Here is a 21440-nt window from a genome sequence, read left to right as displayed (position 1 = left end):
CACACGCACACACACACACGCACACACACACACGCACACACACGCAAGTGGGTCAGCTGACATCCGCATTGAAGCAGCAAGCAACTCAAAACAACAGCTGCCCCGCCCACTTCCACATAGCAAACGACTGGTCGCTAGGGGGCACTGTGGGGAGCTACCACGACGTCTGTGCATGCGTAATCGTGTCTGAATGTGTGAGCGTGTGTGAGTCTGATACAGCAGCCTGTTGGCAGACACTTGAAAGTAACAACAACAACTTAAATGCAATACATCACTCAGCCGTAACAGTAATAATGGCCTAATGTGTCTTTAAAAAAAAAAGAGAGACACAGGCTAATCGATTAAAAACACAGTGGAAAAAAAACACAACATAAGCGTTCAAATGCTAAGCTGTGGAAGTGTCCACTCGCAAGCAATTTCCGCAGCTGTGGCGTGGGAGCTCACACAGGTCAGGACACGCACATACACCTTGCCACCACCATCTCACACGCATCTGCATCGTCCACGAGACCATGCGTGGCATCCAAACACGAGCAGAGAGAGAGAGAGAGAGAGAGCACGCGCGGTCTTACCTGAACGGCACCTCCGTGGGGGCTCCACCGGTGCTCCATCTTGCAGCTGCCCACGCTCGGACGCATCCTATGAGGACGCAGCATGGGGAAGTCCAATTTGTGCAGCTCCTTTTCCTTCCGGAGGGAGAACCGCTGCGGGATGGCTTGCGAGACGCGGAAGCTGCCCCCACCTCCACGAGATGCCTGCGTCAGGAAGTCGCCGATAGAACCACAACGAGCGTCAAAACATGTTTTCACGTTGTAGAGAAGAAAAGGGAAGCTTTTACACGACTGCAGCCTGCTCTGCTGCGGATTCAAAGGAAGGAGCAGGGAATAGACAACAGCATAAAGTTCATGTTCATAGAGCGTGAGCCACGTGGCTCGCTGCAGCCAATCACGGCGAGCAGTGAGTCGTAAACTTTTATTACTCAGCTGTAAATTTCTCCCTTTAACAACCAGGAATGTTTGCACCCATCTTTGCCAGTCCCCTTTTTTTTCGAATGCAGCAAAGATAGAAAATAAAAAAAGACGGAGCTGAGGATAGCTGAGATTTTTGTCTGCATGTTGTCAAAGTATGGAGTCACGTCAGGTAGTTTACCCTTGAAGCACACGCTGGTTTCTCTACTGTGAGAAAAGCAAAGTGTAAGGATAGAAAGAAAAATAGAGGGCATATAAGGCAAAGACGAACGTTCCACTTGAATTAGAGGAACTACTAACTGAATTCAAGCCCCCTCGCGTGTTTATTCACATGACTAAAGACGTCCAATCAAGAGCGCGCACCACCTCATAAGCAAACTTCAGCATGTTGCCGTTTTAAACAAAAGCTAGACACAACAATAAATATGACACACTTCCTTCAATCAAACAAAAAAACAAATAAATCAAAACTTACATTCCACTAAAAACAGCTTGCATTATCTGCAAATCCAGATATGCATCGAATTCCAAGACGGCAATTCAGCACATTCAATTCACCAAGCGGTCCTCCAGCATTACAAATACAAATCAGACAATGAATTCTAATTCTAATTCTAATTCGGAATTCGACGATGAAAAGAACGATTTTCGTACCCACTTGGAGGAGAGCTGAGTTTGGTTTCTACAGGTCGTCACGTGCGCACTGGGGACAGCCAGCAGCCTGCAGCAGCCACAAAAGACGCACAAAGCTGCATGGCCGGCCTTTACACCACCAATAAAGTTTACAACAGGTACACTAAATTTTAGTGCTTAAGTCAGCCCTCTGGTGAAAACGCGCACACTATACATAGGATAATGTGTACAGACGAAATGTTGACACATCCGGGAGGTTGTACACAAAATGGAGGCAAATTAAAGTAAGCGACGAGTCTTATACGAAACATTTAATAGATTCTGTTCCAGTATGTTGAATATAAGAAAATGAGTTTGAAAATAGAATCATGTGATTGGATGATTTGTTTTTTGTTTTTTACAACTAATATTTTTTTTAAACTCCGATTTCGTTTGGTTATACTCTCATATGCACAGGCAATAGACATCACTTGCTTTGAATGAAGTCACTTGAAGAGAGAAATAAAGCAACTCACGGAAAATATTCAAAACTATATATTTTTTTGTTCCACTTAGTTTTTGCTAGCGTAAGATACATAAAGCCTTAGCATTATATACTTTTGAAGTCAATGTAATATTAAACAAATACAGTAGAGTAATTTAAAAAAAATATAATTTGTAAAAAGGGCATTGTTATTCTTAATTATTTGTGTAAAGTTTAATTCATGGAGAATTATTAGCATATATTATTTTATTTTTTCAAGCAACTGTGTAATTACAGTATACGGAGTAACAATGTCCAGAAAGGGTTGTAATTATATATATATATATATATATATATATATATAGGGTTGGAATTATATATATATATATACATACACACATATATAATATATATAATATATACACATACAAGCATATAGCCTCAAGTAACTTGGTACAGCAGTAACAAAACTCTTGAAATGAATGGAACGAAACACACTCGTAAAAAGACATTGTGATTTTTGTGATATATAAGTGGGGTGGTGGGGTTGTGTGTGTGGGGGGGGGGGGGGGGGCTTCCGCCCCACCCTTTGGTTCTGTCCATTGTTTTAACGTGCAAGTGGACTAATAAACGTGTTCATTCATACATTGAAATTCACTTTGTGCCGCTACAAAGTTTCGAGCCACTAAAATGTCCCAGACATTTTGATTTGTTTTGTAGTTCTATGAAGCCAGTTCTGACTTTCGGCCTGACGCGTGTGCAGCCTGTTCAGAATTCTGAACCACACCTTGCTTGCTACATTCTCACAAAGCCTCACCGTTGTTAATAACGCAGCGGATGTTTGTTCATCTCAAATATTATTAATCCCAAGATTCATTAAAAATGCTCCCCAAAGAGAGGAAGTTTTTATTATCGTATTATTAAAGGGATTCATCAAATAAGGGAAGACTTTGGACAGTTTACACGCTGTGAATCGGACGCAAAAGCAAATTAAACTTTCCTTTCTTTTCTTTTCTTTTTTACTGAACGTTACTTGTTCTAATAAATATATATATTTGTTAACTAAATACAGGAAAAAAATCCTATCATGACCTAATGTGTGCATGCAACACGAGCCCATTTTGCGCGTTGATATTATCAGCGTATATTTCTGAGAAAATCGTTTAAAAAAAGAGGTCTCTTATGAGCTGGGGAGCCTAAGGCGTTATTCATGCATACATTTTAGAGAGTGTGTGTGTATGTGAGAGCGAGAGAATAGAGGCAATCAATTGGAGGCTGCAATAAAAAAAAACATCCAGAGAGAAATGATTGTGAGCCATCATCTTTATTTGTGACTTTACATCAACAATGGCGGGACACAATGTCGTCTTTCACAGGAGAAACACCAGGAAACGAGCATAATTGTTAACATCAATATATAACAAGACGTACATAAAGGTTATATTCAGTGCAAAAAAAAAAAACTACTCTATTTCAACAGCACGTTCAAATCAAACGGAAACTCGCTGTAATTGTTGCAGGTACACGCAGTCAGTGTGCGTTCTGTAGGCAGTTTGAGTTGTTGGGGAAATAGTTTGTCATTCGTCCAGAGCCGGCGCGAGTGGGTGGAAGTGAGAATTCTGCAAAGGCATCATCATCATCATCATCATCATCATCATCATGGCTCGGAAGTTTAGGTAGTGCCTGGTAACAATCTCTTAATTGCTTTTGCTTGGAGCTAATTGTCTTCCCAAGACTCAAATAATTGTCTTCAACAAGTATACTGGGTAAATGCTACATATACATAACTTAATAACAGAAGATTGGAGAGTGTGTTGCACGCGTGCGTGTGTGAGTGTGTGCGTGTGTGTGTGTGTGTATATATATATATAACACTTTCAAATTAAAAACCGTCTGAAATCTCTATATTCAGAAATCTCTATTGCAATTCTCCCCAGGTTTAGGTAGCATCAAAGGATTTCAAACGATTGCAATTCCCTGGTCATCCTCAAAAAAAAAAATAAAAAAAAATAACGTGTGAGGAGCTCATGGCTGCTTTCAGGTGGAAAGAAAACGACTAAAACGGCAACATTGACGATAATAATTATAATCGTAATCAGAATAATAAAAGTGGGAGGTTTGCACAAACTGCTGCGATGATGACTGAACACTAAAATTGAGTTTACGAGGTCTACTTTGAAAGGATTTTTTTCTTGTTATTTATTTTTTTGTCTATTTACAGTTTGCATCGTGGTCGTCTACACTGATTTTGAAGCCCAAAAATAGCTAGGCCATTTTTTTTTAAATAACTGTCTAACATGCGTTTTAATTCCCTTTTTGTTTCATTTTTCAAGGGCAGCAGTTGAAAAAGAAAATATATCGTCGACTTTTTTTTTTTACGAAAAAAAAATGGGCAGTCCCGTTGGATGACAAGGGGTAAATGTGCCTATTGATGACAGGAATATCGTTGGGATTCCTGTTCCCACTTGACAAAACGAAAGGGTGGTCATAAAGATGACGCGCTTGCGACTCCTGCTCTGTTTATGAGACCTCGCTCTCCTTTTTTCCTTCTCTTTTTCAGCCATATAACCATAAAAAGGACCATAAAATCACTCCTTGCTCTCCTCTTTCTCTTCCGCTTCCTTCTCTTCCCCCTCTTCCCCTTCACCGTCCTCGTTGCCCTCCTCCTCGGCCTCGGCCTCTCCCCTCTGACCCGGAAACTTGTCCTTGTTGTTCTCCTTTTTCCACTTCATCCGCCGGTTCTGGAACCAGATCTTCACCTGTCGCTCGGTCAGGCTCAGGGCGTGCGACACCTCGATCCTCCTCTTGCGGGTCAGGTAAGGGTTGAAGAGGAACTCCTTCTCCAGTTCCAGAGTCTGGTAGCGGCTGTAGGTTTGCCTGCCGTTGCGTCGGCCTGGGGCTTGAGGGATGGGGGGTGAGAAAGTCAGGGGAATACAACATTAACTGGGGGGGAAAATGCGTATATATATATATATATATATATGTAGGCATAATTTCACTTATTCCTGAAGGCCAGATGTATAGCACCCTTAATAATACTGAGTTAAAAATAACCCAATCTTGGTTCAAAAATGGACCGACCCACTAACCTGGGTCAATTTGACCCAACTTGGACTAGTTTTGTATCAAAACAAACATTTTTTGGGCTGTTTTGTACAAAACAAAGCAATAAGTCGGGTCAAATTGACCCATAACTGTCCACGGTCCAATTTTTGCCCAAAATTGAGCTATTTTTTTTTTAACCCAGCAGCTATAATAAAGAGTGTAGCCATTGTATTAGTGTTGTTATTATTATGAATAAAAGAAGCCCCATTGGGTCGAATGCTATCTTCCCAAATGTGAAAGCATTTTAAAGCAAGTGTCATGAATTTCAAGTACGACTCTGCACTGGGTTGTGAAATGTCGGATGGGAACAAATAATTGGCTGTCATGCTATCAGTAAATGTGAGCTGCATGGACATGTGCTGCACTGCAGTGCCGCCTCTACATGTTCTCGGTATGATTTGCGTGTACAGTCCACACACACGTACACTCGCACACGTACAATATTATAATTTAAGTACATACACGACACACATAATAGACAAAGCAGATTCTAACCGTGAGGTCGCATCCATGGGAACATTAGACTGGGAGAGGAGCTTTGATTCAAGTGGCCTTGTCCTTCTCCAGGGTTCGAGCCTCCCGACGATTTACAGTCCGGGTACTGCGCCAGGCTCGCCTCTTGCTGGCTGCCGTAAAGCGTTTGCCTGGGCAGGGCTTCGTATCCGTAAAATTTGCCGGCGTCGCCGTGGCAAGCCAGGGCGCACGGGTTCTGCTGGTACCCCGGGTTGGAGATGCCCGTGGTGCCGTGGTGGAAAAAGTCCTGCACATGGTGGGACGGGTGCTGGAAGCCCGGCGCGGCCGCTCCGGGTCCGTAGACCAGCGTGTGACTGCGGGCGACGCTCTGTGGGAACCGGCAGTCGTAGTAAGTTGGCTCCAGGGACTCGCCGCCTTTGTACTTGGAGAAAAGAGGGTTGACAAAATAGGAGCTCATGTTTGTTTTTGCATCCAGCGGTGCGCGCCTCTCTCTCTCTCTTTCTCTCCCCCTCGCTCTCTCTCTCACGGCCGTGGAAGATCTCCGCGAGGGTGATGGCAGCCTTTTGTTTGGGGGTCCCAACTCGCACACGGCGCGTACACACACGCAGACAGACAAAACCGGAACTGGAGGAACGCTGCCCCTTTGGACAATCCGCGGCAGCTCACTCTCTCTGAGTCTTTCCTCTCATCGGATCGCTCCCTGCCTGCGTGGGCTGCTGCTGCTGCTGCTCCTGCTGCTGCCGCCGCGTGTTGTTGTTTTTCTCCCCCGGCTTTTTGCAGGCTCAAGTCCGGCTCATGGCATGTGTGCGTCTTATCTAAACTTAAAGCTAGGCGTGCTCCACCGGCACAGTCACAGACGCTGCGTGCTCTTTTTTTTTCTTCCCTTTTTTTAGCTTCCCACCCCCACCGCAGGCGCCCCCTCCTCCCCGTCCTCCCCCCTCCCTTCCCCATCCCCTTCATCTTTTCCATAGCGGTCAGACACGGGGCCCTATACGGATTCTGTATGCACACCTTGAGACGAGCTGCTTGTAATCATCACTATATGATCACTTCACATTTGAAAACGGCGTGCTTTGTGCTGGGGAACGACAATAAACACTCAGAGGCGCAACCCCCTCAAAGACGCCATTTTGGCGTTATACTTGACCTCCGGTGGGCTGTTGAAGTGAACAATGATGACAATAATAACAACAATGTCCATAAGCACCATGAATACAAACACAAATAAACGATGCTCCAAAAAAAAACACACAAACTTGAACACAAAAAGCCCCACAACACAAAAAAACAAAACAAAACAAATGTGCACCAACAAACAATAACAACAACACGAAATAAGCGCCCGTGAATGACGTTGTAGGGGAATACACACCCAAGCATGCATAGCCCTTGTGTAATCGAGTAAAGGGGGCCATGCAGGGCAGCACACACTTGCACCCGGCGCTGTAAAACACCGACACACGCAAATATAAACACGACCTATGAATAGTAGGTGCCACTCAATGACCCCGTAAAAGCCACCGAGGATAAATCTCCTCGTGTGGAAGAGTTCATAAAATTTTACACTGGATGTTTAGCTGCAATCAGCACTCGTGAGTCCCACTTCAATGCTCGCTCTCGCTCACTCTCTCCAAATATGCCAGTGTGCTTTTTGTGGGGCCACTAACGTTTTATACACATCGTCGTAAAATATGAAAGGCGCGCTGGGCGAATTTATGGACCTTTCACACTCTATAAATATGCAGATTGCCAATCACTGCTGTGCTAACGCACGCACGCGCGCACACACGGTTGAATACAAATGATCAGGTTGTTATTATTATTATTATTATTATTATTATTATTATTATTATTATTATTATTATTATTATTATTATTATTATTATTATTATTATTATTATTAGTCTCTTCAAGCAAGAGTATTTTTTGGACTAAGCAGATTTTTCATTTTCATTTTAAAGTAGCATTAAAAATGTATATTTTATTTTTCAGTAGTTTTGTGCATTATTCTGTTATTTGTTACCATTTGATTATGTTAAAAATATTTTTTTTTACAGATAATAGAAACATATTTTGCTCAATAGGCGAATGCATATTACTGTATATAGTAATTCAAATATATCAATGCTCTATAAATAAACTTGATTTCAGTTCATCTATATCAGCACGCCGTGAGTAGGTGACTAAATTATGGCACATAGATGTTATTTAAAAAAGCCACAAAGTGTCCATTTATATAAATAAAGCAACAAAGTGCCCATTTAAATAAATACAGACGCATTAAAACTATATGTTTGGACAACAATCAAAACTGTGCTTTTTGATGTTCTCCATAAAATGTGGCCGCTGACCATGGCTGTCATTTTGTCTTGCCTTCATTTTTACAAGACAAGCCACAAAAAGCACTTCACCCGAGGCTGCAGCGACGTTCAAAACGCGGAGCAACAGCGTCATCTAGCGTCCAGACGGCCGCCTATACCTGACAACCTGCCTTGAGTCCACCAATCAGAAGACACCATGGCGGCGACAACAAAATGTCCCCATTTGTTCAAATCACGTCACAGCGTCGCCATTTTGTTTGAATGGTAGTCGTTTGCAAAATATGACCCACATTTTAATAGCAGTGTTTTTGTGACACGTTTAGGCCTTGTTATGTGTTCTGCACAACAACTATATTGACTCGTTGTCCATCTAATAGTTGCCAATAGAGCACTCATATGATGAAGTGCAGGGGAGGGAGGGGGGCATTGCAGCTGGTGCGTGAGATGGGAGAGGAGGGGGGTTCTAGGTTCCACTGAAGGTGCGCATGACTCCTTTGAACGAGTCCTGCAGCTCCGTCCATTAAAACCATAAAGTCATTTAGGCCAGACGTCTAGCCAGTCGCTCGAGTTTGCTTTGTTGGTCTGCATTTGAGACAAACAAGCGAGCTCCAGCGTGGGGTTGTAAAAAGCGGCCTTTTTTTGTGTGTGTCCGGGCGGAAATACACAGGATTGGTCTTTGGAAAGTGCAGCATCCTGTCTTTATTGTTCACCCCCACAAAAAGGTAATTTAGCCCCTATAAGGCGGGAAGCAAATGCGACGCTCACTCTCACATTCTGTGTTTAACGTCACATCAAAGTATAGCTTCAAATAATGCGGGCATTTGTCGTTGTTTGTGCAATCGTTTACTTTTGCCGTAAGGAACATTCATAATTTCACAAACTGACCTTAAAAACCCTGAAAGCTTTGGCTTCTTTCTGACCCTTCTTGAACCGATATATATATATATATATCGAGACAAATAAAGATCAAATCAAATTATTAATTAAAAACCTTACTTGATCTTTGAGCGAAAGTATTCGAGACATTTTGGTTATTTGACTTTAAATTAAATATATATATATATCGAGACAAATAAATATCAAATCACATTATTAATTAAAAACCTTACTTGATCTTTGAGCAAAAGTATTCGAGACGTGTTTGCTTATTTGACTTTAAATAATAAATAAACAGAATATATATAATATATATATATATGATTCACAATCAACACACAACGCATTTGTTTTGGGTGATTATGTTTATATTTGCAGATCTCTATCTACACTCTACATTTCAATTCGTAGGATACAGTCCAAAAAAGGTACACAACAACTATCACAAAAATACAAACAAGACAGACAATCGCAGATGTTTCGTTCTTGTACAAAATACTTCACCTGCAACTTAAATTATGAATGTGTGAAACATAGAGGATTTCAAGTATTCTCTCACATTTGGAGCGCTATTACGCGTCCAAATTGTACTTTTATAATTTCCCTTACAAAAAATTAAGTGTCAATGTTGAATTAGCTTCCTTTTTTTAAAAATTTACAAGGACACACATTTGCGTAGAAAAATAACAAGCATCAAACAGTCTCGGAAAACGGGGTTAAAAATGAGCAAATGATAAATATAAAGAGGCTGCATGGGTGCTGTCCATAGTGGTTCGAATCATGACTGCAGCTGGGACTTGCACGACATTATTGCTCCTTGCTGTCGTTCTTCTCTTTGTTCATTTTCTTCATCTTCATTCGCCGGTTCTGGAACCAGATTTTCACCTGCCTCTCGGTCAGGTTGAGGACCCGGGCCACCTCATAGCGGCGGTCCCTGGTGAGGTACATGTTGAACAAGAACTCCTTCTCCAGTTCGAGAGTCTGGTACTTTGTGTAAGGGCAACGCTTCTTCCTGGTGGAGCGGGCGTGGATCCAATTTGCCACTGGGTTATCTGCAATAAAAAAAAAAACACAGCATATTAAGCAAGGAGCAAACCTGTGTATAAGCAGCATGTGGGCTCTTGATGCCATTTTTATTCCAAAGTCCGTCCGCGCGCTTCCCAAAGCACACACCGATTTGCTTCGGAGTGCCCTTAACTTGTGAGTAACACCATCGTAAAATAGGCTACTCAATGCGCTTATTCACTTTATTGGCCCATAAAGTAGCCCACAGTTCAAACCTGTACAGGTCCTCGGCGAAACTCATCCAATGACATTCCTCAACTTGCATGTGAATTTATCTTAGCGCGTCATCTTAATAATTTGCAGACAAATTGGGAATATTTTGATGTCTTTGTGAGGCCTAAAATGGCTGAAAGGTAACACGGCTGTGTGACCGCCGAGCAGTCAAAATGGTGGAATAATACGTGCAAAAATGAAATAAAAACAAGCAATTGTGTGAATTGTCTGCACCAAAATTCAACATCTTCCTGCGGTTCTTCCATGGAGCATGTTTACAACCTCGTGAGGTTTTTATAGCCCCAGTATTATTAGCCCATGCAGTAGCGTTTGTCTTTTATAGTTCCTAAAGCTCTAGCCTGCAGTAGGAAGGGGGGCGAGTGTATCATTTCACTTTACGGACGATTGGCAGCAAAAAAAGAAGAAGAAAAAGCCAATCCGGCTGTAAAAAGGAGCTTGAACTTACTCGGGTCGAGCTCTGGCTTCTCCTCTTTATGCTTCCCTGCATTCAGCAGCTCCGGCTCGGGCGACGGGAGGCTCTGCAGCGTCTTGTCCCGCATGTCCGAGGATGAGCAGTACAGATAATCCGTGTAGGTCCGCCCGGCCTGCTCCGAGAAGGCGTCGGGTTTCAAGGCGTAGTGCCTGCCGTTGCCCGGGAAGCCGTGGAAAGGCACCGCGCCCGAGATGGGCTCCAGCCATGAGCGCACGTAGCGCGAGTCTGTGCCCAAGTGAGCCTGGTGGCTGTACGGATGGTAGACCACCGACGACTGCGAGGGGGCCCAGGAGGTGGGGAACACCGCCGGTTTGGCGGCGAAGCTGCACGACGGATAGTCTCCGCAGTCCGGGACCAGGGACGCGGGACGTGGACCGGAAGGGTGCGAGGCAGGAGCCGAGAAGCGAGTCGCGGCTGCTGCCGCCGCCGCCGCCGCGAGGACCTCGTCCGTGTCGTGGCTGATCAGGGAGTCCACATAATAATTACTTATGGGCCCCGTGGTCGACATGTCGAAGCTTCCCGGACTCGTTTACATGCATCCGATTATTATATGGCGTGTATGTGTACTTTTTTTTTTATCTGGCCATAGAACAATCAAGGCAGGTAATTATTTCTCCGAGCTCTGCTGCCTCCGATTGGCTGCCCCCGCGTCACGTGACTGTATTTACCCCACCAAAAAATTGTACGGCGGATCAATGCGCCACTTACCGCGGCATAGTCTTGCGCTTTAATCGGATTAAAGAACTTTTCCTCGTGATATAGTGGACGTCTAGAGAGGTACAAATCCAACTATTATGCATTGCTGGTTCTTGCTGGCTGATCAAATATGGCGTGGGAGTGCTCACGGAGGATCTTTGTGCAGTCGCAGTGCAGATACATGCGCACACTGCGTATGAAACTGAGCCCGGCACTATTTGACGGTGTCATCAATCTCTGTCCGGGTGGAAAATCCTAAAATCCTCCATCTTGATGCTACTGCAGTGAATAGTATTGCAACTTGAACGTGTTTCTTTGCACTAACACCCCTCTTTAGTCGCTCTTTATGAGCAATTATGACATGTTGTTTATTTATTTGTTTTACAAGGAGGGCGGTGTTGACAGTTAAACAGACAAGAGAGGAATCCTCAGGGCAGACGAGGGATGCGCACAATAAACTTTGCGCAGTTTTCAAGAGGGCGCAACGACATTTCCTAAAATGGGGATCCGGGGAGATAGCGGTGGTGACGAGGGTCCCAACATTGTTGACAGGCAGCCCACTAGTGCGGCTGTATTCCACATAGTGACCGTTCATGTTTTAATGCCTGTCAATAAATTTTAACGACGACCATTTGATTGTTCATAAACGTGTCGTTAATAAGCCAGCATCCCAGTCCCTCTCTTGACATAAAAAACCGACGCAACTATATACTTGTGCGCATGTGAAGCACACACGCGCCCGCGTGCGCACACACACACACTCACACAAAGACCAGAGACATTGCAGCACCAAAAGAAGGTAAAAGGGTTCGTTAGATTTTAAAAAAAATAAAATAAAATAAAAAGCGCTCACAAGGGAGATAATGTCGCCGCCGTGTAGTTAATTTGGCTGCTTTATCCTGCAATATACTGTCACTTAGCAGGACATGAAACAACTTTGGGCTGGTAAGCGAACACGCTGCAATGCAGGCTGCAATTAGAATAACGTTGTCATTAAGTTTAATTTTAACTTTCAATCTCAAAGTTTATATCTGCTTTCAGACGAGCTGGGATCTGTTTGGACATGCGGGGGGTTGATTTTTCAATTGCCATTTTTTTTGTTTTTGCTTTTTACGTCAGGTTGAATTCTAAACATCGGTCAAGTTTTTTTTTCCAATTATTTGGTGCTACTTTCGTCAGGTTGTTTTTTTTTTTAATGTCGGTCATGTTTTTGTTTTTTAGTCCTCACAAGCTGTGTGCATGAATGCACACAAATCGGATTTCAAATCAGGCATGTGTATTGAGTTTCGTCCTCCCAAAAAAAAACGAAACGTGTCGCTTAAATCAATTTAAAGTGCATTTGGAATGATGAACAATGAAAAGTGGGAATATAGCAACACGACTTCATCAATAAGTCCACATGCAAATGAGAGACTAAAGTGTCATTTTACGACTGCGAATAATCGTCTATATGTTTACGTTTGGCTTTGCGATGTGTGTTATGGAGTTCAGATTCAAGCATGAAATGTAAAAGGCCAGACAGTAGGTGAAGTCAAATGTTTCACCAGATGGATACGCTATAAATTCTCTTTAACTTCAATAAGATCGTTTCAAAGTTGTTGGGTTTTTTTTGGGCAGGTTGAAGGTCTACGTCTGTTTATTCTGCTGCTACCATTAAATCTCAGTGGAAAGTGCTCACTGGACATGCGATACTTGCACACATGAGCCTGTAATTACATTCTTTCCTTTTTGTGTGTGTCTGTGTCTTTAATTTTAATAGCATATTGCAATTTAATATGTGTGCGCTATTGTTTTTTCCTGCAATTAAATCAATGACTTCCTATATCTGCTTATTTGTTTCATGTTTCCTTTATGACTTCAATGTCAAACACTCGAGATGATATTTCATATTCAAATTTCTTACTGACGCCGCACTGCGCCTGTTTGCATTCCACATAGTCAATCCACACGTTGCACTCTAAAAGCTCATATTGCAAACAATATGAAATATTTGTCATCCATCTTGTCACCAAGCAATGCATCATAATTAATACCGTGAATGAAAACAATGAGACAATGCAACATTGTTACAGCCTTCAATTTGCCCGCAAATTCAGTTTAAACAACAGTAGTGTACAGACATGTAAATGCTCACAATACATTACAACATTGAGCGATAAAGAAATATGCATATTAATCCATACACAGCCAGCAGTTTATCCCATGAAAACAATCAATTTCCGCTTTGTAAAGAGTGCAAAAGATTTGACTGATTTGGGCTCCTTTACTAATCAATCGACTTGATTGCAACGATTTATGACATTACCGAAAGCCACAATGGGTAAATTCGCACAGCCGCAGTAAACTATATGCAAATCAATTGTAACAGTGTCGAAAATGTTTAAACGCTATTTTACAAGACGAGGCTTTGACGTGTTCGTATTTTCGACGAAATAGTAAACCATGGATGGTATCATCATTATTGTGATAGATAAATAAAGGCCACAAAAATCCTGTATTTTGGATCATTATTTTATGGAGCACGCACGAGGACCGAACTCAAATGAGAGTTTGTACTTAAGAGAACAAGATTCACTTTGATAGAGTCATGTGAAGAAAATATTCGACTTCCTAGTGCCTAAAAAGTCAAAGAAAAATTCCGTTTATGTGCTAAAAGAAACAAGTCATTGTAGCTATAGCCTTAATTGTGCTAAAACGCAAGCAAAATATGTTGAATAATTATTGGCATATAAATGGAAATGATCATTTTTAACCTTATGATGACGATGGTGATTAGACTATTATCTATTTATGCATGTGGGAATTCGAAATATGGTTGAAAATAATGCAACAAGAGTTATTTTCGTATCACCTCACAAAATTATCTTGCGTGATAGTAAAGATAACAGTTAACAATACAATCGATTGACCTATTGGATTTTACATATTCATTGACTAACATTTTAGTTAAATGCTATATATATATATATATATATATATATATATATATATATATACAGCATTTAACTAAAATGTTAGTCAATGATATATATATATATATTTTTTTTTTAATTATTTTTTTATATTAGCTATTGTCAGGCCCAAATAGCCCTGAATCAATTCCACTTTATTTAGATATATATTCTATATCCATACATGAGGATTGTTGGTTTTGAAACGTTGTCCATTTTGTTGATCTGTTTAAATGGATTAAAAGTTGCTCAGTATCTTTTCTTGCCGTCACACCTCTCTGCTGAAGTGTCCCTCGGAGGAAGTGAGCGTCCGAGGGCTTCACTTCCTGTCCGCCACTACAAAGTGAAAAGGAATGACTTTATGTTTATATGGTTTTAGGGCGAACTGTTTGCGGCGCTGTAAAAGTCTTTGTCACTGATACATTCCAGGAGAAGACGCCCATTGAGCTCACTGAATGTAAGTGACTTTGGATTCCAGACTGTCCCCCTGCTTGCAGCCTGCACCGCCGCCAGGGTTTTTTCTCTCTCTCCATATGATTGTACAACGAGAGCAGATGAGGCTGCAGTAAACAGGCCAGCCTGCCCCCCCCCCTTCCCCAACAAACGCAACACAACAAGCCAACTGTTATTGCTTCGCTTCTCGTTAATTGACGAGTGGACTCTTTGCTCACTTGTTATTTTTCCTCATCTGACTTCACGCCATGAACTCACAATCACAGTGCAGAAAAGAGGGATGCAAAAATGCACATGACCAAATTTAACGTTTAGTCAGTAAGAATTTAAAGATCATAACAGAAAACACATTGGAATTACTTCAAACAGATGCAGACAGATAGTAGTTCATCGACGCCTTCTTTAAATAATTGCCTAAATCATTTATTTTTAATTTTTCAGGAAACACAAAAAAATGGAACCATTTGCATCACAAGGAGATGAAAAAATAACGTAGGCGATTATTTTGGAGAGGTTGACGTCATGCTAGTTGCTATGTATTAATGTTATTGTTATTCTATGACATATGTTGCTCGTGCAAAGTAGTCATTAAATGAGGTTTGTACTTTATATTTCGAGTTGGAAAAATACATTACTGTTATTGTTCTCAACAAAAACTTTGCATAAATTCAAATGTATGCAATTTATGTAGAAAATGTAAAATCAACGTGAGCTTTGCTGTAATTTGGATATGATTGTGTATGGTTTGATATTAATAGTAGTATTATTGTTTTATAAATGAATTATTTTGCCCAGGATTGTAACATTCACCAACATTTGCATTCATTGCATTACTTTTTATATTTATTTTCATTAGAAAATGGCAGCTCTTGATATAGCATGCTACAATTAAAAAAAGAAGAAATAGAAATAATATTCTTATTCTTGTGTTCAATATTATGCACACTCGACTCTACATTATATTTAAATTATTGCACATTTTGAAACAACAATTTGAAGCAAATGGTAATTATCTGCCTTTTTAAAGCACGCTTGAAAAGGAAAAGATACAAAACAACCGTCACGACTTCACCAATATAGTGTTTACTCCTCGAAACAAGTATAAACGTTACATTCATCGGTGATTTCTGCAACAAAGTGTCCACACGAGAAGCGCCTTCAGCTGAAAGCCTCAGACATATTGATTTTTCATGTCTGTCCATCCCAGCAGCCACGCATGCATCCACCTAGCAATGGCAGATGGCTTTTGTTTACAACTTGTGTTACATGCAACAAAACAGCAGCGAGGGAAGCAAATGATATCTGAGCACACACACATTAACACACACGTTGAATTGAAATATTCTTTTTTTTTTTACAATTCCATTTTGTGGGGACAGGGCGCCTTTCAGGGGGACACTCGGGTAAAATTGTGCCCTTGATGAAGACGAACTGACGTAATCAAGGCAGTTTCTTGTTGCCGAGTCAGGAAGCCAACCCCAACAACATGAAACTACCTAAACCACGCTCCAGCTGCGTGATAAAAGCGGGTCAAAATCCACGAAGGGGATAAAAAAAAAAGAAGAAGAAAAAAAGAAGCCAGTGGCACAAAGACAAAGGCGAGAATAACACACAAAAACAACCCCGCTGCACGAGCGGCTGCAGGCTGACGCTACTTTCTTGTCGTCCAGCTCATCCCACAAGCACCAAATAATCCAAAGCATACCTTGCATAGCGGACATTCATTTTCAACCAGCAAACCCGAGCCTGCATGCACGTACAGTAAATATAACACTCAGCGGCGCACACATCTCCATCATCATAAAGTAGCAACACACAAGCGTGCACGTCTCCACAGCTGTCAAGCGGCAAACACCCGCTGAGAGATGAATCACACTCTTCCAAAACCGGAAATTAAAACATTGGAATAAAGCATAGGAAGGAAATGAAATATCTATTACAAATAATAATCATAATATATATATATTTTTAAAAAGAGTCCTACCTTGACTTGGTCCAATCCACGTGCTCCCCTTGATGGATGAATAGACGCGCTCGCTTCCTTCCCCCACTCCGCGTTATCCTCCATCTTTATTTCTTTCTCCTCCATCTTTCTTTCCCTCGGCCGGCTGCAGCCTCCAAGTGTGGATTGTGCACTTTGCAGCCAGCGCCGTGCAGCAGATTCGCCCTCCTCCGCTCACGCACACCTTTTTAAGCGCATCTTTAGTGCTGCGGCACATTATATTTGCAGATCATAAAATCCACCCCCAACGCTTTCCAGGGCGAAGCTGACATTAGCTTTTTATGACCTTGACTTACTGTGGTCACCTGGATAATATTTAAATCAAGGTTATGGTCTCTCGCTTCTATTAAAAGTGGCCTGATGTTCTCAGCAGCACTTTCTCTCTCCCTCCCTCTCACACTTTTCGCAGGGACAAGTTGTCTCCCCTCGCTTGTGTGTTGTTTTGACGCGCTTGGTCGTGACGTGACGTGGGCTGCGTGGGCATCTCGCGCACGTGCACAGCTGGACGCGTGCGTGTCATCCACAAACAATCTCATCTTCCGTGTTTGTTCTTATCCAATAGTGAGTCCTTTGGTGCTTGAAGAGTTTGTACTAAGGCACGCCTCCGTATGTGTCCAGATGAAATTGATGAATGTTTTTGTTTTTTTATGTTTATAAGTATTTGTAGCGTGTATGCATGTGTGTGTAAGTGTGAATGTGTGCGTGCATGTGGCTGTGTTTTAGACGTAGTGGTAGACGGCGCCATGCTCCCGATGGCGGTTCTCCCTGCTGAGCTTCTTGAGCTTCATGCGTCTGTTCTGGAACCAGATTTTGACCTGTCTGTCGGTCAGGTTGATACTCCGGCTGATCTCCAGGCGGCGCTCGCGGGACAGATACATGTTGAACAAGAACTCCTTCTCCAGCTCCAACGTCTGGTGCTTGGTGTAAGGACAGCGCTTCTTGCGGCCGCTTTTGGCCTTCAACCAGCTTCCGGCTGCCTTCTCCGCCGGAGGATCTGCATGTGCACATGCGAGACAAACACAGCCGATGAGTGAGTGAGTGAGTGAGTGAGTGAGTGAGTGAGTGAGTGAGTGAGTGAGTGAGTGAGTGAGTGAGTGAGTGAGTGAGTGAGTGAGTGAGTGAGTGAGTGAGTGAGTGAGTGAGTGAGTGAGTGAGTGAGTGAGTCTGTCCGTCTATCCATCAATCTGTCAATTTATCAATCTATAGTGTACTTGATGTAGACTATACACACGTGTGTGTGTGTGTGTGTGTGTGTGTTGGATATACGTAGGCTATAGGCCTATATGCATCTGTGTGCTTAATTGCGTAATTAGTCTGAATGTGTTTGCTGATGATATTCTGTTGCCTTCCAAATCATTTTATTTAAATCAAATGTGGATGTAAAGGGAAACAAAGACTATCCCCTTAAACACACTTGAACGCACATGCACACACACGCACGCACGCACAGACACAATGTCTGTCTGTCTATCTATCTATCTATCTATCTATCTATCTATCTATCTATCTATCTATCTATCTATCTATCTATCTATCTATCTATCTATCTATCTATCTATCTATCTATCTATCTATCTATCTATCTATCTATCTATCTATCTATCTATCTATCCATCCAGCTAGCTATCTCGCCATGCAACTATAGACAGCTAGATGCTAATTTTGTAAAAGTATAGTCAGCTGCATCCTTTTAGCCAGCGTTATCTTTAAAATAAAAAAAACAAACATTTTTTTTAAAGGAGAGAGAGAGAGCAAGAGACGTCATTCTTTACATTAAAAAATATATATAATTTACATTAAAGGGTGTACCGTGACATATCCTGCAGCAAAAAAAAACTCACATTGCTGTAAACTATAGCATGCGCCATAGAGCATAGGCTATACAGGTATCTATCGATCCATCTTTCTATAGCATACATTCAAACATACGTATTATTGTTATTATTATTATCATTATTATTATTGATATAAAAATAATAAGAAGAACAACAACAACAATAATAATATAATTATTATTATTATCATTATCATTGTTGTTGTTGTTGCTGAGTCCTAGTTAACTGGCTACAATCAAGCTGCAACAATAATATTCACGATAATTAAATGTAGTTGTACCAGGAGATGAGCTCTTATTTTGACAAGCGAACATACTTCCTGCTACAATTACCTCTGTTTTGAGTGTAATTGGATCGAATTACGATGAACCACGTAAGCGCCTTTATTGTGGTTATTTTACTGTCGGTGTTGGACCTCAGACTCCCATAAAGGTTTATTACTTTGGTGCACTAGAGCCAAATATGTTGTGCAAGGAGTCTTGTATTCTAAAAACCAAAATAAAACAAATGCGGACCTAATTGTATAAAAAGAAAGAAAGAAAGAAAATGCATTTTTTTAAAAAAAGGAAAATGCTTGAAGGGAACATACACACACATCTTGGTAGCGTGCACACACACACACACACACACCGGAAGTTAAATAATAACCCTATATCGCCACCAAAACATTAAAAAGCAAGCACGCACGCAGACACACACACACACACACACACACACACACGCAATAAGCAAAAACAACAGAAAGTAGCATTGTATTCATTCGAACCAACAACCGAATGTGTGAGAAAAACATCCAGCTTATTGATAACCTAATATATAAATCTTGTTTTAGCGATGCATGCTTGTGCTAAAAGACAATTGAAAAGAGACATTGCGGAAGTGAGCGTTCACTTAAAATGATTATGTTGTAAAGCTGGAATGAAACACGGTTTTGTGGCTGCAGTGCAACGGAGTAAATACATTTATTAATAAATCCTCCTGGCAGTATTCTTGAAAGATGTTGGCTGTGGGTTTTTTTTTTCGTCTAAAATAAACCAAAGATATTGTGACTTTTGTATAATTGATAATAATAAAGGTGTCGCGTTTTATGTTGACGGCACAATTTAGAGGCGTAAACGATGACAGTTTAAAAGTAGTCGTAGATGGACGGATGACAGTGTGTGTGGTGTGTTTATATCATGATAAGTGCTCTTCTCACATTGCCACATTAATGTAAAGGTGTTAATGCCCCTGGCTACTATGGGAGAGGTTAAAGTCTGCATTATTGGGCTATGTCGCACTCGATCGTTATAGTAGGGAGACCGCGAGGGGGGGTGAATCCATGCAGTCAAATGTGGGTGTACCTTTGAATTCGACATCCGAGTCATCTGAGCAGCTGTCATTCTTGGCCTTCTGCTTCCTGTCCTGACCCTCGCCATCCACCTGGCTCGCTTCCCTCGTGCTGTGGCGGCCCGTGCTCGGTTCGGCCGCCGCGGCCAAGTGAGCAAGAGAGAAACCGGAGGGGGGTGGCCGGTCGTCCGGCCGATGCCGCCCCTCGGCGTCGTACACCTGGAAGGATCCGCTCGCCTGGGGCCCGCAGCTATTGTCCCCCAGCCGGATGTAGACGGCCGGCTCTGTTGTGTCTTTGCTCTTATTGCTGTCATCCGGATAGCGGCCACAAAACACTTCCTCTTTGACGTTGCACGGTTGTAAACACGGGGCAACAGGTTGCGAGTCCCCCCCGGACTTGGATCCCGGGTTCCATGTGGCCAGCTGCGCGGGCAGGTAGGGCCCGTCGTGGAAGCTGCCGAGCGGGAGGCCGTCCGCGGGGAGTCCGTCAGCCGCAGCCTTGGGGAGGGGAGACGGGACCATCTTGGGCTGCATGTTTCTCCCTCCGGAGTAGCCGTAGTCCGCGGCGGTGTGGATGAACATCCCGGGCCCGCCGGAGTAAACGTCACTCCTGTACGATGATGATCCTCCCATTAAGGAATCCATCAGGAAGTTGCCAGCCGCTATGTTATTGGGACATGACATTTTCCTGCCCCACTAGTGGATCCTTCCGACAGAATAGGGACAGTAGGATGCTGACATCTTTTGGGGAGGAGGGGGGCGCAAAAAAATATATCAGGAACATAATTATGGATGCGAGGAGACTTGGTCATGTGATTTTCAAGACCAATAGCGGCGTGGAAGTGGCCTTGATGCTCCAGACTGCCGTGACGTCAGCGCGGTCAAGTTGGGAAGGGTGAGGCGTCTTCTGTGGAGCAAGAGCGACACCCAGTGGCGGTGTGCGGCAAAGCACGGCGAGGCCTCAGCTTGAAAACAAAAGGAGGGCTCAGCCTGACAGCATTTCCTCAACAACTACGTGGCTTTTGCGGCCATTTCTTTGCATTCAAGTTGAGAACATTCAAATTCCTAAAAGATTCTTCGTACTGGCCGTTCATTCAAAGGACAACGGTAACGGAACCATCGTGATGGAAACGACTAATCGATGTTTTCTGTTTGTTTGTCTTTTGTGTCACCAAAATGACGAGGTAAGATTGGATTTAGAAAGAGATTTCTGCAGTGTTAAAAATATCAAAAATACAGGGGGAAAAAAAGATTTTATATGTTTGTGTCCGTCGGCGTTTACTTCCTCTTTGCAGAGAGGCGAGTGCTCATGTTAAGTAAACATATGACCAATTCACTCATTATCCAAATGTATCTCTTATTCCCATTCCCACCGATTTACATTTTTAATTATCAATATTATCATTTACATTGAGTAGGTCATTTTTTTTTTTTTAAACAACGTGAATTGGACCAAGGCAACACTCGACCTTGCTGTTTGATAAACAAATTAGTCAATTGATAGTGATATTGGTGACGTAGCACAGCACTAATATTATAAGATCATTATCATTATTATTATTA

The 21440-nt window shown here is 42.2% G+C and overlaps 3 protein-coding genes across 4 annotated transcripts; all 3 read right to left on the bottom strand.

Annotated features, from left to right (window-relative positions):
* Positions 1-578: 578 nt before the first annotated feature.
* On the bottom strand, positions 579-20617 carry hoxc10a (homeobox C10a). Of its 2 annotated transcripts, none has more exons than XM_077576146.1 (3): positions 19892-20617; positions 16696-17707; positions 579-755 (listed from the first exon to the last, which is right to left on the bottom strand). In XM_077576146.1, exons 1-2 carry the CDS (start codon positions 20559-20561, stop codon positions 17433-17435), a joined length of 945 nt encoding a protein of 314 aa, XP_077432272.1. In that variant the 5' UTR covers positions 20562-20617; the 3' UTR covers positions 579-755; positions 16696-17432. The 2 variants fall into 2 exon arrangements, with proteins under 2 accessions (XP_077432272.1, XP_077432261.1); XM_077576135.1 differs by lacking the exon at positions 579-755 and adding an exon at positions 15790-15937.
* hoxc8a (homeobox C8a) lies at positions 3370-6100 on the bottom strand. Its single transcript, XM_077573499.1, has 2 exons — positions 5665-6100; positions 3370-4963 (listed from the first exon to the last, which is right to left on the bottom strand). The coding sequence occupies exons 1-2, from the start codon at positions 6098-6100 to the stop codon at positions 4653-4655; spliced, it is 747 nt and encodes a 248-aa protein (XP_077429625.1). The 3' UTR covers positions 3370-4652.
* hoxc9a (homeobox C9a) lies at positions 9193-11337 on the bottom strand. Its single transcript, XM_077573987.1, has 2 exons — positions 10585-11337; positions 9193-9892 (listed from the first exon to the last, which is right to left on the bottom strand). Exons 1-2 carry the CDS (start codon positions 11117-11119, stop codon positions 9648-9650), a joined length of 780 nt encoding a protein of 259 aa, XP_077430113.1. The 5' UTR covers positions 11120-11337; the 3' UTR covers positions 9193-9647.
* Positions 20618-21440: the final 823 nt, after the last annotated feature.

The sequence above is a fragment of the Vanacampus margaritifer genome, chromosome 1 (assembly GCF_051991255.1).
Source record: "Vanacampus margaritifer isolate UIUO_Vmar chromosome 1, RoL_Vmar_1.0, whole genome shotgun sequence".
In the NCBI taxonomy this organism is placed as follows: Eukaryota; Metazoa; Chordata; class Actinopteri; order Syngnathiformes; family Syngnathidae; genus Vanacampus; species Vanacampus margaritifer.
This window is presented reverse-complemented; position numbering and strand designations above follow the sequence as displayed.